Source organism: Corylus avellana, chromosome 5 (assembly GCF_965113065.1).
Source record: "Corylus avellana chromosome 5, dhCorAvel1.hap1.2, whole genome shotgun sequence".
NCBI lineage: Eukaryota > Viridiplantae > Streptophyta > Magnoliopsida > Fagales > Betulaceae > Corylus > Corylus avellana.
The window spans coordinates 3054110-3072791 of record NC_142494.1 but is presented as its reverse complement, the minus strand read 5'-3'; the positions used below and the strand labels follow the sequence as shown (position 1 = coordinate 3072791).

The 18682-nt window shown below is 35.6% G+C and overlaps 2 protein-coding genes across 2 annotated transcripts; one reads left to right on the top strand and one right to left on the bottom strand.

Annotated features, from left to right (window-relative positions):
- Positions 1 to 6836: 6836 nt before the first annotated feature.
- Positions 6837 to 8059, top strand: LOC132182853 (uncharacterized). Its single transcript, XM_059596207.2, has one exon. The coding sequence runs from the start codon at positions 6985 to 6987 to the stop codon at positions 7444 to 7446; it is 462 nt and encodes a 153-aa protein (XP_059452190.2). The 5' UTR covers positions 6837 to 6984; the 3' UTR covers positions 7447 to 8059.
- A 767-nt stretch (positions 8060 to 8826) lies between these two features.
- LOC132180412 (aconitate hydratase, cytoplasmic) lies at positions 8827 to 18191 on the bottom strand. The gene is made up of 20 exons (XM_059593219.2): positions 17694 to 18191; positions 16516 to 16620; positions 16229 to 16389; positions 16058 to 16150; positions 15468 to 15653; positions 15140 to 15301; positions 14812 to 14956; positions 14565 to 14707; positions 14422 to 14478; positions 14232 to 14311; positions 14040 to 14115; positions 12778 to 12963; positions 12507 to 12574; positions 12305 to 12423; positions 11993 to 12114; positions 10817 to 10915; positions 10254 to 10733; positions 9735 to 9833; positions 9404 to 9646; positions 8827 to 9120 (listed from the first exon to the last, which is right to left on the bottom strand). Exons 1-20 carry the CDS (start codon positions 17974 to 17976, stop codon positions 9052 to 9054), a joined length of 2976 nt encoding a protein of 991 aa, XP_059449202.1. The 5' UTR covers positions 17977 to 18191; the 3' UTR covers positions 8827 to 9051.
- Positions 18192 to 18682: the final 491 nt, after the last annotated feature.

Sequence of the window (18682 nt, the reverse complement as noted above, 5' to 3'; positions counted from 1 at the left end):
ACATCTTAAAGGGAGTTGATCAATTAATGCAAAGTTAAAAATGCATTTCATTGCCTAAATTATATTTATAGATTTAATGTGTATACATTTTTAAGTCATTTAAAATTTTAAATGATGTAATATCATGTATATTATGTGATGCAATAAAACAAAATTGTAACAGCACTAAATAGCAGAAAAAGAAAACTTTATCCTTTGTTATTTAATATATTACTGGAGTCATATAATTGCGTATATATTCTTTAACTGTAAGTCAATAATAGTTTTAAACTGTGACTATTATTTTCGAATTTCATAGTATACTCTAATACACGTGATAGTGAAAATCAATTCTTAATTTTTTTTTTTTTGTAAATTATTGTTAATACAAATGCACGTGATAATGAAAATCAATTCTTAATTTTTTTTTTTTTTTTGTAAATTATTGTTAATCCAAATGCTGATTTTCACAGCCAAGTTATTCCGGTGGTATGGTACTAAGAAAATAAATCTTCTCATTCTACTTGAAACCAAGAGAGGATCTTATATTTGTGGGGCATTAAATACGATTTTTCTTTTTCTTTTTCTTTTTCCTTATCCAAATATTTAACAAAGTCTTATCTATAACACCAAATCACCCTTTTAAAAAGAGAAAAAATAAAAAATAAAACGTAAGATTTAAGAAGAATAAAACAAAGTAGTTCCAAGTCTCTTTGTTCAACTTGGATCCCTAATGAGTTACAAAGTGAAAGATTAAAAAATATATATTCTCAGTTTCTTTAAATCTTTATCCTCAATAAAGATAAGATTTGATGCCAACCCATTAAGTAGAGTGTAAACCCGTACGAATGGATAGCCAATATCAATGTGAATGGTTAAAATCTTTATGACAAATTGGTCATCAAAGAATCTCTACCTGGTTTGTGCAATAAACCCTTTTTATTCTCATAAAAATAATAAGAATACATATTTCTCTAAGAAAATTAGATGAATAAATATTCTTAAAGGAATAAACAACTATTTCAACAACAACACCAACAAAAAACTCATATTATTTTTCATTTTAAAAAAAAAAAAAATTAAATGCTCAATATGTGGGTGGTCGGCCACCCATAACAGTCTTTGGAGGTGTTCGCACCACCCTCAAAGTCCCTCATGATTTTTTTAAATAATTTTGATTCAATTCCAACTAAATAGTATATGTTCTCAACTTGTCACCAAAATAAGGAATAAGAATAATTATTATTTCTGCTATCTTCTATTCTCAATAGTAACTATTTTTTTCTTAATAGAGTACTCATTTTGGGTACCGAACAAGGCCTAGGTATTTACCTAACACCAACCACCTCCGAAAAAAATAGTGTTATCGGCCTAGGATCATGATTGCTTAGAGAGAGAAGGGGTATTACGTGCAAGCCATAGGAGTTCAATCATCCCAACCCTGTCATTCATTTAAAATGAACGGTTGATATTAAAGCTATTGCATCTCCTGCAATACTTGAGATCTCAATCCAATGGCCTAAATTGCGGCATTTTAGTATTTATGCTTTTTTAAAAATACAATATGCAACTAATAATCGTTTGCACAAATTGAGTTGTCAATCTTGCACTACAACACAATATCTAGGCAATATTTTGCTGCCATCCCCACCAAAAGAAGAGATAACTTTTCGAGTAACATAATGTTATTTGAGTTTGCTCTTAGATTTGTTGCATGATTTAAGGCAATAGGATTGATGTCTAAGCAGACTAAGCCCAACCAACAACATGTTGGGATGCCTCTCTCATTATAGGCCACCCTAGTTGGCTACAAAGAAACAAGGTTTTCTTTCAAATTGAATTGGAAAACAAATATAATCCAATATATTAAATTGACATATATTATTAGAGCATATGATTTTCACATATATTTGTAATAGGATTAACTGAACATATAATTCCAACTTGTATTAAAAAAAATGTAAAAATCACATAATCCTTTCATTCTAATTTGGAGAAAAACTTTGCGCTTTAGCCAATTATCCAACTTCATAACGTATACACTAGACTTTGTTTGCCTGGATTGGTTATCCCATGATTAATCTTAGGAATGTGTCAAAAGTTATGGACAAATTACTATTCATTGCCTTTTCTTTTCGTAAGGCAGCTTGAAACTTTCTCTTGCTTTTTTGTTTCTTTTGCCAAAAAAGCTTTTTAGGTCACCCCTTTACATAGTAGGCACTTTGCTTTTGTTTGCCATGGTTGATTATCCTATGATTAATCTTAGTAGTATGTCAAAAGTTATGGTCAAAAGTAATTCTCAAATAATTATTCATTGATTTTTCTTTCCGCAAAGCAGCTTGAAACTTTCTATTGCTTTTATATATATATATATATATATATATATATATATATGTTAACAAATAACTCATTTTCATAAAAGTTTTGATCATTTTTCTAACGGAATCATGAAATTACAAATTCAATTATCTCATTCAAATATTCAAAAAGAAAGTTTGGGCTCCATGACCATAGGGATGGTTTAACATGGCGAACTATCTTGATAGCTATGTAAATGATTTGACTACTCTCAATAGTCAAATTTGGGGTGATTGAACCACCATCACGCCTTGATTATGATTTATGAGGATCGTTCGCCACCTCACCTCACCTCCAACCAAGCAACCAAAACCTTTTTTTTATATATATATAACATTTTAGGGTAAATTTGTAATTTCATAGTAACCCTGTAAAAAAATTACCGAAACTTAAATATATATATATAATTATTTGTTAGAGGCATATCCAGCGAGTTATTTGACACTTTTAAAATCCCAAATAGAATTATTCGTCACAATCTCAAACCACAAGAACCAATTTAACAATTTATTTTTTTTTTGGCCAAAAAACTTTGGATTGGTTTAAAAACAATCACATGCCAGTAGACAATGAGATATCTCACACGTTTATGGCCAACCACCTTAGCTTTGACGACAAAGGCACCTATATTACAGCTGGCATCCCCAACTTTATCCGTGTTGTGCTAACTCCGAAAAAACCAGTTCACATCAATCAAATTAAATGAGTCTATTTACTTAAACTAAAAAAATATATATAATTTAATTTTGTTTGAATATTAATTAAATAGTTAAATCTACTATTTTTTTTATTAGTTTAAACTTAGGAGTAACTTGAAAATTGTAGAAAGTGTACTGTTTGAGAATGAGGATGCTTTTAAATGCTAAACTGTGATTTTTAAGACTAAATTACGGGTTTATTAAACGTTTAATTGCATTTTTAAAACTCATGTTTTCAAGTCACACGTTTTTTTAAATCGTACATTTTGAAACTATACTATGCTCTATCTCACTTTCATCTCAATGGACTGATATGACAATGAGAAAAAACGAGCGTAATATAAATCATTTATGTCGATTCAAATATACCCTTAGAATTGCAAATTTCCAAACTACTATGTGAGTATGAAAAAACATAATTGGTCTATCTTTCTCCCCCTCCATTATACATCATGATGATGTGAAGGTTTTTGATGTAATGTAAACACATCCATAGGTGTCACCCATAGTCAAACACAAAAAAGCAAAAGAATTTGGTAGGGGGCTTAGCTCGGTGGTTGTCACCCATTAATGACAAGTACTAAAGAAAGGAAGAAATAGTGAAAATGGGGTCGGTCCACATGCAATGAGGCTCCAATTGTTTTCTATGGAAAATGACCTAACGCATGTGAAGAGATGCCCCTAGTCAATTTTTCAACCACCCTGATCTCATGGAAACATATGCAAATCACAAGCTAAGAGAGAGAGTCCTAAATGGTGACCCCAATTTTGAAGGACATGTCACATGCACCCAACACACCACCTCCACCACCCTCAACCATTATATGTGATGTCCAACACATACCCACGTATATGTATTTTTAGTATTTGATTTCTTTCATTTTAGTATTCTCATTTATCTATTCAAATAATTTGGTTGTTAAAATAATAATAATAAAAATTATGAGAGAAGTAAAAGTGGAGAAACAGGAAAAGGGCATCAAAATATCTGAGCTGGTTGTTCGGTCTTAAAAGCCTATTTGGTAGAAGAATTCATAGGACTACATCTTTATTAAATGAATTAATTATGTATTTGTGTATTACATGTTTTATTTACAAGGAAAAAGGTCCTAGAAATTTGACTGCATACATACATACAATTATGGTAAGTACTTAAATGAAAACATATATTAAAAAGGCTAATATAGAAAAGAAAAATGTTTTCCTCCAAATTAAGTTGGAGCTTCTAACTCAACTTATTAAACTGACATATATTTAAAATACATGTGATTCTCGAATGCATTTTAAATAGAACATGTGAAATATCATGTGTTTAAAGAAGGAAATACCATGTTAGTAGGTAGTTAGGAACATAGTTAAGTAGACAAATTTGGTTAGGGAGCTACCTCATTTATCACCACATTCCTCAACGTGAAAAGAGAATAAATGTGATTTCATATGCATTTTTTAACCGAGCATGTGAACTGACGTGTGTTTAAAATAATTGTGATTCTCACATGCATTTTATAAAGTATTCAGAATGTAGAAGAGGCCTATTAGGGCCCAACCAACTGTTCATTTGCCTAGGGGCAGACCTAGCCCCAGCCTAAGACCTGAGCTCACAAAGCAGCGCACACTGAAACCTCAAAGACCCTCTTAATTAACGACCTACCAATAAAAAGATGTGCATAAAAGAAAAATAGTCGTTGGTGATTTTCCGTATAAAAAAAGCCAGCCACGAGCCTTAAATGACCTGTCATTTCAAACCCACTCGATAAGGAAGGCCAATCAATCTAAGAGCAAAAAGAAAATAAAATCACAAAAATACACCCGTGTTCATCCACACTTATCTCACCCAGCTCACTTACAAACTAAGGAAATGAGACCTCTACAAAAGTAAGAAAAATCACAACATAAGTACATATTCCCCTTACATACCTTTTTTTTTTTTTTTTTTAAGATGAATACTCTCTTCTCTTACTTACACTATGATTATCCATCTCCTCAAATCCACCTTCAATCACCACCGACATCCCACTATGAGCCTTGGCCTTCTTTGTATATCTCAATTAAAAAACTTTATTAAACGGAGCTTGAAATGAAAACTATATATAAATAGTAATCCGTGAAGTTGATTATGTATAGGCTAGGAATTAACGGTGGGGAACGGTGGGAAAAGACGCGGTTCGTCAACAACTCCCTTGTTTTTGGTTGACTTATATTAGACTATTACGACCAAAATTGCTTTATCATCAACACAAATGCTAGCTAGTAAGCTTCCTCCTAAACGACTTGGACCACCGATTACTTGTCTTCAATTGAAGGTGTATTTAAAAAGTTTAATTAGGTAAATTTGATGTTAACGGTTTCTTTTTCTTTATAACTTTGAACGTTGAAAGTCGTTAAAATCTTTTTCCAATATCCAGAAAAAAAAAAAAAAAAAAAAAAAAAAAGTAAAAAAACCCCCCACATTATAGCAATCATTGAGATTAGACGTTTCTGCCTGTTGATAGTTTGTAAAGGAACATATTCAATCTTGTAGTGGTTAGAGATGTTGAGATTTAAAGGGGCCCACGCTACCCTTCAACTAATTGGTAATTATGTTCACTTATCATCTAATCCAAATTTAAGGTTTGTTAGAATATTAATTACTTTTTTTATTAACTTCAATTTTTGGATAATAGAGAATAATTTTAATCAGGTCGCAGTCGAATAAAAAGTATACATCTAAGCTTAAAACACCAAAAAAGTAATATAACTCTTCACGCTAAATAATTTTTCTTCTCTTAACAAAGCCACTGGAAGGTCCGGAACCACCATCTTGGTTGGTTTTGGAGGGAGGCACGGAGGTGGGGGGAGAGGTTTGGTGGTGGGTGTTAGATTAGAATGAATGAAAAAATAAAAATCCATGGGATATAATATCAAAACAAAAGTTCTTAATTCATTTATTGACTAAGAATTTGATCAGTACATTCAGTCGAGTAAGGAGGAGAGTGTTAGAATATTGACTAAATATTTAAATTTACTCTTTTTTATAAGCTTTAACTTTTGAAACAATCGGTTATTTTAATAGGGTTGATTATCATTGCCACCACTCTAGATTAATAATTTATATGAAAAATGTTAGAGATGACGGCTCATATTTTGAACGATAGAGAAAGTAATACTAATTTCTAATAAAAAATTAGCAACATGTTCTCATGAACCTAAACATTCTATCAAATTACGTAAATTCGTAATTTATTGTTTTATCTTTATTTTCTCCTTTACTTTTTACTAAATCGATTAGTCGTAAACCTAATTATCGCATTAGTTGCTTAATTAACCCGGATGCCTGGCTTAACAATGTTTGAAACCGACATAAAGTGGAATCAAATTTTCTTAGAGATTCCTTTCAAAAAAAAAAAAAAAAAAATCTTATAGATTAATTAATCAAGGTAAAGTGGTGTGACCACCCCCGGCTTTTGAGCAGTAATTAGGGGCCCTTAAACTTAGCAATTAGCATGATCATTGCTTGTCATTATGCATAAAGCTAAGCATACTCTCTGGAGACTGGTCACAAGGAATCTAATACAACGAATTGAACAGTAAAATCGATTTTAAAATAAATAATTTTTTTAAAAAAAAATAATAATTAAAAAATGACAATAATAAATGATATTGATCGATCGTTAGCAGGTGCTGCCTTGTGCATAAAGTACGTCCATGGTGGACCACGAAAATAATTATAACGTACACTTTCGTCACAAGCTTAGAGACGGCTCTGTTCTAAAATATTCAAAAATGACAAAGACAAAAAGGGTATCAAGAAGATTATTTTATGGGTGGTGTTAATCTCAAGCAAGAGAATCCCATCACTTTCTCTGTACTAATACCCCGGCGCAACAACCGCTTCTTCATGTGCTTTCTCTCTACAAATATCCTTCTCCTTCTCTCTCTCTCTCTCTGATCTTCTTGTTTCATATCCAAAATGGGAATTTGCTTGAGCAACACAAACACCATAGTACAGGCTGAGATAGCTGAAGAAACAGAGTCATTTGCAGAAACAGAGTCATTTGTAGAAACAGAGTCATTAGCAGGAACAGAGTCATTTGCAGAAGCAGAGGATGATGGGAAGAAGAAGAGGAGGGGGAAGAAGAAGAAGAAGATGGTGAGATTCAAACTCCAAGAAGATGAAAGTGGTGGTAGAGGAAGTGGTGATGATCGTGGGGATTCTGGAAGTGGGGTTGTCAGGATTCGGGTGATGGTGACCCTTGAAGAGTTGAAACAAATACTGGATTGTAAGGACAGCTTCAAGCAGGCTTCTGTGGAGCAATTGGTGAATGCAATGAAGTTGAGAGGGAGGAGGATTTCTGCTGAAGTTAGAACAAGTGATGAGGGAGAAGAGAATAGTTGGAGGCCAGCTTTGGAGAGCATTCCAGAGGACCCTTAACGATGATCAACTAGTTTCAGTTTGTCACTAACAAGTTTTCTCTCTCTCTCTCTCTCTCTCTCTCTCCCTCTCTCTCATATCTGTGAGTTGTAAACAATTTTCTTTGTATATGATGCAGACTTTGATCACCATATCATTGTACTAGTTTGCAGTTACGACTAATTGGATTATGTAGATCAATAAATGGTTTGTGGTTTAGAGTGCGATTTTAAATCAAATCGCAGAAAACGTAGAAAGATTTGTCTTTTTTGTTCTACGTTTTGAAATTGCAAACCCAAACAGATTTTTAGTGTGGTTGTATGCAAAAACATTTAATGTAAAAAGTTTTCTTTCAGCTATATGTTGTTGTGCATCAGCTTCTTTCTCTAATGAAACGCATATCCATGCCCAAAGTGCAAGAACTTTCAATGTGCTTTGATTCTTGTTCTCATCCTTTTCTGTGAATTCTCTCGTTGAGTTTGATGTTCGGGTGGTTGTGATTTGATTTTACAAGGTATCAAACACCGTCCAACTTAACGAGAGCTTGAGGATTGGGGTGTTGCAGAGGAGCTCCCTGATTTGGGAACAGACAGCTCTAGCTCTATGATTGAAGAATAAGATCCTCCAAGTTAAACATCCGTAATTTTTTTATGGGTAAGAGAAAATTCACTAAAGGATGGGGTGAGGTGGTGGTGGGGGGGACCCTACGGACACGCCAATAAAATCCATACAAAAGTTTTTTTTTTTTTTAAAAAAAAAAAAAAAAGGTCAATGAATTGGCCCGGTACAATGTTTTGTCGGCTTGAAACGCAAGAAAAGGGGCCACCAAACTGGCAGTTTTTGAAACAAGAGATGAGTGAGTTGGATGGAGAGCCACCTGCTATGGCACCAAAGGAGCTTGAATGCTATAGCAGGGAAGATTGCTTTGAGATTGACGACAGGATGTACTAAAGAAGAACACTACTCCGATGGGGAGGTGAGAAAGGTGTAGTAGAGGAAGTGTGCGAGGAGGGCGATATACCTGGCTTAAAAAGTGGGGAAAAAGTACAGGAAAAGGAAGGAAACGGAAAAATAGGAGGAAGGAGAAGCGAAAATCCATCAACCAGGATGAAGGAAGGCAACATGTCTTCATATTGCTGTTCTTTAATTACTATTAATGTAGACATTATTATTATTATTCTATTGACAATGATGACGAAGAAGCCATTGTAAAAGACAAATCGTAGCCGTTTGGAACTGTATCAATATTTTGTCCTGTGTTTTTGTAAAACCAATTTGGTCGATTAGCCTTCAACATCATCAAGTATAATTTATATGTAGTCTCAAAAGTCTATGCCGCACTCTTTCATCAAAACAGTTCAAATTTAACCCTAACCATCATATACACTTTGAGAACAAGGATCGCAAAATAGGAAAAAGAATAATATACTAAAAACACGCTCTTCCTTTGTTGACAGGCAACAACATGGTTGCACCCCTCAATAACAATGTTTTGAAACGAAAATTCCTGTCCCATCAAAGGGATTTTTTTTTCTATTATTAAGAAGCTTATTCCCTCCTCACATTTTACAATCAAAGAGAACTCAAAAGGATGCGGCAAGGCCGATAATCAAACAATGCACTCGTTTATTGCTTGATCAAATTCCGGAGAACATATTGAAGAATGCCTCCGTGATGGAAGTAAGCCAATTCCACCTGCAAATGCAACAAGAGAATCAGGTAAATATCTCTCGATTAGACGGACAAGGTTTGTCATATGTTTCTTGAACATGAAACGTCTAAGGTTTGTCATATGTTTCTTGAACATGAAAGAACCGTGTTTTTTTTTTTAGTAATTTCATATGGGAATGACAAGTAAAAATTCTTCTTAATTCAATTTTAAGCATTATTAAATCTTGTTTCCAATTTCAGTTTCTTATAACACATGCAGTAGTAGTAACCTTCTATTCTCCATAAAACACATTAAAGTGGGAAATACCTCAGTGTCAAAGCGGGCGATGCAGGTGAAAGATTTTCCGGTATCAGTTGTGACAGTCACATCTTGGCCCGGCCTTATCTCGCTAATGTTGCTTGGGAGGTCAATGGTGTAACGCTCATGACCAGTCAATCCTAGAGTCTCTGCATCCTCACCAGCCTTGTAACAAAGTGGAATAATACCCATTCCCACCAAGTTACTGCGATGAATTCTTTCAAAGCTTTTGGCAATCACTGCTTTAACACCCTGTTATATATGTTATATACAGAAGTGAGACAAATGACTAGCAGGACACGTTAAATATCGTCAAGATGAAAAAAATTAAGAAACTCACCAATAACATTGGACCCTTGGCCGCCCAATCCCTAGAGCTTCCACTCCCATACTCAGCACCAGCCAGTATGATCGTGTCCTGCCCAGCAGCCTTATACCTCTGAAATAGACACAAGATCAAATGCACATATTTAGTGATTACCATTTGGAGAATACAACTTCTTTACACTTAAGGGTGGCATCCATGAATCACAAGTAACTACTTCAGATCACAAAAGTAATTATCTTTTCACATGATGAAAACGTCTCAGAAAATATCTGTCATAACAGTTCCCCCAATAACAACAGTAATATAATTAATCGCACAATGAATTTATATAATATGCACAAAAAAGAAAGGAACGTATTAACTATTAACATAAAGCATGCCATTTTTTTGTACACGGTCCAGCATTACTAACAGACCAAGTGTGTGTTTGCCACCCAAAAAAAAAGGACAAATTCATAGTATACCATTAAATCTCAAGCAAAAACGTTGACGAGGAAAAATTGTGCAACAATTTGATATGAAGAAACTCACCGTAGCTGCATCAAAAACATAGAGTTTCTCTCCTGTAGGAACATGAATTGTTTTCGGACCCACTTCCCCATTCAAGAGCTTGTTAACAATGCGGATATTGGCAAAAGTTCCCCTTGCCATTATTTCATCATTGCCACGGCGACTTCCATAAGAGTTGAAGTCCTTGCGATCCACCCCACGCTCGAGGAGGTATTTGGCAGCAGGACTGTCCTTATGAATGCTTCCTGCGGGGGAAATGTGATCTGTTGTAATACTGTCACCAAAGTTCAGCAGGCAGTAAGCATCCTTCACTCCATGGGCTCCAGGAGGATCCATGGTCATGTTCTTGAAGTATGGTGGATCATGAATGTAGGTTGAGTTGGGGTCCCACGAGTACAGGGTGCCAGTTGGAACTGATAGCTCATTCCACATGGGATTGCCTTTTGTAATAGCCTCATAAGTACTTTTGAACATAGCAGGCAACACACTGGATTGAACAGCCTAAATAGTATGCCATCCAAAGTTAATTTATGCCATACAATTCTCAATTTTTACAACAAAAATTAATCATTATAATTCTCTACCTCCGCAATTTCTTCTGTGGAAGGCCAGATATCCTTGAAAAAGACACTCTTACCATCCTTCGATGTGCCAATTGGCTCCTTATTGAAGTCAATGTCTACCTGGAAAACAATTTCATGTTAGCCATCTGTATGCAATGGGTCATTAACTTGTAAAAAAGAAAATAACTGTAAAATAACTTCTTTTTTTATAAGTAATTGGGGTCCAAGGGAGGAAAAATTTGAACTAGTGACCTCTACTTCATGAAGTGTGGTCCCCAGCTAATTGAACTACCCCATAAGGTTTACTGTAAAATAACTTATAAATAATTCTTCAACATTCAAACAAAAAGTGAATATATGCTGCGTGTCATAACAAATACACATGCTGATCATTGCAATTATTACAAATGTTTGACTCCTCACTTGCTAACATGCTATTGCTTCATAATTATTGGGCATGACATAGAGTCAGGCTGTGGCAGGGAAAAGAGCTGTGAGGTAATTCAAAATGAGGAATGCTAGGCTTACAAAAAATTTTACAAAACACACTTTTACAAAGTGATGTGGCACAACATGATTGGGAATGAGGTAAATCTAAATTTTAAGAAACCCAATCATGTTGTGCCACATCACTTTGTAAAAGTTCTTTTTTTGTAAAACTTTTTGTAAGGCTACATTTCTCATTCAAAATACCTACCCATATCTCTAGTATATAAGTCTCCTTCTACGGAAACAATATACTAGTTGCTAGAAAACCTTTTGCTATATCATAATAAGGCCACAAGATGTTGTATAGAAACACAAATTTAAAGGGGATATGTAACCTGAAACTATCCAGTTAATGTCAACCAACTCAAATGTTGAATGTGTCAGCCAAACCATGATGGGTTTCCATGAGCGGAAACTGGAATTTGCAAATTATATTGGCCTTAGACCTCAATATAATGAACTATGGGTACGGATAAAAACGAAATTAAAAAGCATAACGGTCCCAGAGTTTGAATATTCAAACCCAGGTTGTAAATTACAGTGAATGAGCTTAATCTTTGGAATCTTGTGACTGACCCTTCTGCCATTACATTTTTTACATCAAACGAATTAAAAAGAACCAGGTTTTCCCTACTATGCAGATTATTCTATCAATCTTCCATTTACAACTAAAATATATAGACACCATTAGCAATTAAAACTACATACCGTGCCAGCCAGTGCATAGGCAACCACTAAAGGGGGTGATGCAAGGTAGTTAGCTCTTGTCAACGCATGAACACGTCCCTCAAAATTTCGGTTCCCAGAGAGCACAGCAGCTGCTACAATGTCTGCATAAACAACCAGATAAATTTAGTTGGAGATGTTGATAATTAATAGAGAGAAAAAAGGACTACACAGAAAATTGAAACTCATAAACAGGGCAATGATTTCAGTAATACGTAAACATGCCTAAGCTTAATTTATAGCAATTATTTATCCCTCAACAAAATTAACATATGATAGAGAGATAAATGTTACCATTTTCTGAAATAACAGAAGCAACCGATTCATCTAAGTCCCCTGAATTCCCAATACATGTTGTGCAACCATATCCAACAATATGGAAGCCCTGTTGATTTAAATATTTTTGCAGGCCACTGCATCAAGCAAATCCATATTTAGAAAACGCATTTTATACTGAATGTTCAAAGTAAATATTTCTATATATAATCAGAAATACCTCTGGAGTAAATATTTTGTAACAACTCCAGAACCTGGAGCAAGACTTGTTTTTACCCATGGTTTGACCTGATAAATTATTCACAAATTAGCATTTAACCAATAGGATAATAAAAGAAAGGATCCAAGGCATCAAAACATCAATCCTTTACATTCTTATAGTAAAAGGAAGGCCAACAAAAGTTGTGCGTTCCAAACTGGGAAGAATGAGGGGGAAAAGGAATCAGAGGGCAGTTTCGTCCTGTGAAAAGTAAAACATAACCATGACCAACCTGCAAACCAAGTTCACAAGCCTTTTTCGCAACAAGACCGGCACCAAGCATGACACTAGGGTTTGATGTATTGGTGCAGCTCGTGATTGCAGCAATTACAACACTGCCATGCTTAAGCTCTGAAGGCTCTCCATGAAATGAAAACTTGGCCACTTTGTCTTGTGCTTCTTTTGGTATGGCAAACCCCTGTAGTATGGTAAGACATTTAGGAAGAATGGCAAGCAACATACAGAAAAGCTATTGTAAATAAAACTAAATGATACATGAATGGCATTACAACTACATATTCAAAAAAGAAATTCAAAAAAAAAAAAAAAAAGAAAGAGAGAGAGAGAAGTGCACTATAGATGGATCAGGATCCTATCTAGTTTGTGGGTACAGTGGAGATCTCCAACCCATATCTGTGATGAAACACATCATATCCACACAAAAATAAACTGACTAGATTAGTCCACATCATCACTTCAATTATTATCCGTGGAACAGTAATGTTCGTCCCTGGTAATGCACCCACTTAGAGAGAGAGAGAGAGAGAGAGAATCGTGCACAAAGGCCATAGTGAAAGCATGGCTGAGGACTGGCAGAGACGGAGGTGGCAGCAGATTGGAGATGCAGGCTTGCAGCAATGACCATTTTGATAGTAGCTCAGATCAGAGGTGCCTTGATGTTCCAAAAGGAGGATGGGGCGGCAGCAAAAAATTTTGTGGAATTAATCATCAAAATAGTCTAATTGGCAGGGCCATGGCCAATTAGTGGCAGTGACAATGGTAGTGATTATAGTGGATTTGGATACGAGGGATATACAGCAACGTGTACATGGAATCCAGTAAAAGCAAGGCAAAATTGTAACTGAAAATGTTGATGGAAATTATGAGAATGATCGAACATTGGCTGTTAAGAAAGAGAGAGTGATCATGGTTATAACTTTCTCCTTTTTTGAGATAGAATACTAGGATTTCATGGGTCGTTCATTGAATCTAGGTATCCTAAGTCTAATCATGGATAGGGAACTAATTCTTTCCTGTATGCTATGTTATGGTTCAATCTTTACTGATGGATATACATTAAAACTAAAAACTATTATCTACACGCTTAAATGAAGTTTTCATATATAGAGGGGGGGAAAACAGAAGATTACAAGGGAAAAAAAAAAATAACTATATTATAAAATAGACCCAAAACATCTTGTAGATTAATTAGGCTGAAAGATTTTAATAAAAATTTAAAAAATAATAATTAATGGAGCAATAGGTTTGACTAACCTTGAATCCAACTTTGTTATCAAGACAAGAATGCCAGTCAGCCTTCATTTCTTTCAAAGCCACACGATCATGAGGTCTGAAAAAAAAATAGCAGTTAGATATAAATGAATCATATGAAATTGAGTTCAAGAAGCAAAATTTGAACTAAGTAGAGTCAATGTGAGACAGTCTGTTCAAGAACAAAGTATACACCTCTTTGGTCCTGAAATACAAGGCTCAACATCCGTAAGATCCAGTTGTAAGTAAGAGGAGTACACCCTTTCTAGTTGAGGCTGAATTTAGGCAAAATCAGTTAGCATTACATCTCAAAGAAAACATGATACAAATAAATAGTCAAACAATTACAAATTAAAAAATAGGGGGGAAATAAAAAAACCTTTACCTCATTGTAGTCAACAAACAGCTTATTTGCACGGAGATAAGCTTCTATCATGGCCACCTAATTTTAAGAAACAAAGGAGTTCAAATGATGCTCTAAGAATTTCATATCCCAAGGAACCAAGTATAATTAAGTGAAGTACTCACTGTCTCATCACTTCTTCCAGTTAATTTGAGATACTGTAAAGTGACACGATCTACAGGGAAGAATCCCATGGTTGCACCATATTCAGGAGACATATTGGCGATAGTGGCCCTGTCAGCAAGTGATAGCTCACCCATGCCATCCCCTACAAGTACATTCAAACATGATAACCTTATATCCATCTAGTTGCATGAACAAACCCTTCCAATTTAATACTAGATAACCTCAACTTCATGGAAACTAAATTACCATAGAACTCAACAAATTTGCCAACAACGCCATGCTTTCTCAGCATTTGTGTCACAGTTAAAACCAAGTCGGTAGCAGTAACACCATTTCGCAATTTTCCAGATAACTTGAACCCAACAACACCAGGCAACACCATGCTCATGGGCTGTCAATGTCAAATTGTAAGGCGTAAGAAGAATAACTTCAGCACACTCTTCCATTCAAGGGGATGCGCAAGTAAGCAGTAAGGTGTATACAAGAGAGTCCAAAATAAATGAAATAAATAGAATTCAATATGCCTTCTGCAGTCCTTACATGGTTATACATTCTATGGTCAGAACTTAATTACCTGGCCAAGCATTGCTGCCTCTGCTTCAATACCTCCAACTCCCCAGCCAGCAACTCCTAACCCATCAATCATGGTTGTATGGGAATCAGTTCCAACCACACTATCAGGATAGAGTATGTTGTCAGTGTTGAAAACAACTCGTCCGAGATATTCAAGATTAACCTGAGAATTCAACACTTTGAGTCATTCCATGCCAAGTCCGCATAAGACTCTCTATAGAGATCCAACATTCTCAATTTTCATTTCACATTCGTAGTAAAAAAAAAAGATACGAGTCATATAAGCCGGCATCATATGATCTTTCAAGTCTGCTTCCAAACTACTTTACCTGATGGACAATACCAGAACCAGGAGGAACAACAAGCATGTTATGGAAAGCAGTAGATCCCCATTTAAGAAAACCAAATCTCTCCTTGTTTCTCTGAAATTCAAGATCCATATTGGCCTGCACGGCATTTTCAGACCTTGTTACATCAACTTGAACCGAATGATCAATTACAAGATCCACCGGAACCTGCATGTTTAGAACAAGAGAGATGGTAAGACAAAATAATTAAGAATATAACTAATATAACTGGTAGGGTGGCATAAAAATATTGGCAAATAGTTTACATATCACGCCATGCAATATTATATAAGACTTCTTTATCATCACCATGTGTTAAGCTATCTAGGAAGAAAAAAATACTCAAGTAACCGAAAACCCAGAACAAAATGTGATTGCTATACAGACACTTAATAGTTTTACTACTATCAATATAAGATGCAAAACCACGAAAAAATCTTATTCGAGGTCAAGATACACCCATACGCTACTAAGCCAAAATATGAAACTTGTAGCCCAAAAATGATATCTGAATGACCTATATCAGTAACTTCAATGATAGCACATGGACGGATTATAAGAACAACACGCACCAAAGGATTGATCTTGTTAGAATCACTGCCAAGTCTGTTCATGGCATCCCGCATACAAGCAAGGTCGACCACAGCAGGAACTCCAGTAAAATCCTGGCAACAGACGAGAAACATTAGAAGAAAGAGACATGTTTAAAATAATTACAGACTCAGCTTCACTCCATTAGTTACCTGCAAGAGAACACGAGCAGGCTTGAAGGGAATTTCAACTTGCTTTGGAGAAGTGTTCTCCCAATCAATAATTTTCTCAACATCTTCCTTCTTGACTTGGAAGTTGTCACAATTACGAATTGCAGACTCAAGAAGGATTCTGATAGAGTACGGCAACTTCTCTGTTATGCATATATGGGTAATTATTATCAGTAATAGAACGGCTATGATGTAGTGGACAGATAAGGTTATTTGCTGCAATAAAACAAACATAATCCTGTAAAAAGTAGTGAGGAGAAAAAAGTTACCAATCCTTGGATCATTCAAAGACGGAAGGCTGTAGAACTTTCCAAACTCGCCGCCTCCTGGCTTCGGAAGACTTGTCAAGTTTGCCTTAAAAGGATGTTCAGAAGCTGAAACCATGCAGATGAACAATCAGAGCTTAAATTTTCCTCTTAGTAATTAAAATGTGCTTATTCAAAAACTGTGCATTAGCTTCACTATCTGTATAATTCATATGTATCAAAAAAAAATGTATATGTTTCATTTTCAGTTACCATAAGCTGAATCTACCACCTATAAAATTAATAATAACAACGACAATTATTATAGGTATAAGAATAGTGATGATGATGATGATAATGATAACAACAATAGTAAGAACAAAAATTCTTATAATAATATTAACAAGAACAATAAAAACATAGTAGTGATCACAAATTCAGAATAATGTGTTTCTTTTTCCTGATTCGAGATCCTGAGCATCCTCTCTTAAACCGTTGAAAGAAATGCAGGAAAGGAATATCAACTGAAAAGCGCTGATATTTGTATTTTGTTTTCTTTCTATTTCCTTAGCTTTCACGGACAACAAAGAGAGCGTATAAACACTAAGCTAAGCTGACTAGAGTAGTGGAGTGTATCAAACGAGAGGGAAACTATTTATTATTAGTAAGATTGGGCGAGAGAGGAACGAACTGAACCAAGACTCGAAGACAGAGAACGAGATTGAAGGTCCTTTTTCTCGTTGACCGACCCTTGTTGCACTTCCTTCATCCTTCTGTTGCATGAAATTCTCCAAAATTACATCGTTTCCAGGAATTTATAAGCTAGATTCAGTGCATCAGAAACAGAATCCATTTCTTGTTCGCGATTACAGATCCCGAAATACCACTGCTCTGATAATAGCCGAGAAATTGTACGAAACGAAGAACAACAGAAAACAAAAGCGAATCAAAATGTTCTCAGGTTTCTTTCTATTTCCTGAGCTTTCTCAGCAACCAAACAGAGCGTACAACTACTTAAAGCTCAGCTCGGCACAGCTGACTTTGTAGTACTGGAAAAGTTTCATTCTTTTCCCTCTTCTCAGCACCCAAACAGAGCAAACAAATTAACACACATCACAAACCAATCAAGAAATTCCAAAAAAAGAAAAAAAAAAAAAAACGCTCCGAAGTCTTCGGAAATGAACAGAATTTAGACACTGTACCCATGGTGGAGATCTTCCTCTGGAACTGTTCGATCACGGGAGCGACGGCCCTGATTTGAGAGCGGAGACTGATCGGAGAGCGCCAATCGACACCGTGACTCCAGCGAGGGGCGGAGTACCGGAGGGACCGAACCGCAGAGGAGAAGTTGAGGGATCGGTAAGCCTTGGGAGGCGAAGAAGCAACCAAGGTTCTAGAAAGCGAGGGAGGGACGAGCCTTGCCCTAAGATAAGAAGAAGAGGCTCTGAGGATTGATGAGGCTGAGGACGACGCCGTTATATACATGACGCCTGGTGATGCTGATAATGGTGGTGGTCACGCATCCAGATGAAAACGGCGTCGGATAAGGATTGGCTCAGAGAGGAGTGGGAGGGGTTTTGCAATGGTTTCGTGTATGTTTCTGCGTATTATGAATTTGTTGTCAGAGAGAGGCGTGTGGAGATATGAGGCGAGACGGGGCCTAGGGCTGCGTGCCGCTTTCTAGAAGAAGAAGAAGAGTTGTTCTTCCTGGATGGGCGCTCGAGCCGTGGAATGGGCCAAGGGGCGGGGGGTGTGATTGTTTGTGGTGAAGGTGTATTTTACATAATGATACTATCAAATTGTGTTCTGCCACGTCACATGCGAATCTTTTATTGAATGATTTTTTTTTTTTTTCTTTTTGGTAAGTCTATTGAATGATTGTTTAATCAAGGCAATTATGCCTTTTTTCTTTTGAGCAATCCTACTACTCCTACCTATTATATTTTGATTATATTATTATTTTATTGGATTTGTGTGACCATATTAGCTTATTTTGATCGGACGGGCTCTCTTAGTTGAAATTGAGAGAGTGCATGTGATTTTTACCGTCAAGATTCTTTATGTGCAGCTTCTAGCCGATAGATACTATTGTAGTCACACTCAAATAAAATAGCCACAATTAATCTCTACAACCTACATTTCAAAGAACAACTAAAAAATAAAAAACACGAAAGCACAAATGTCAAAAGTT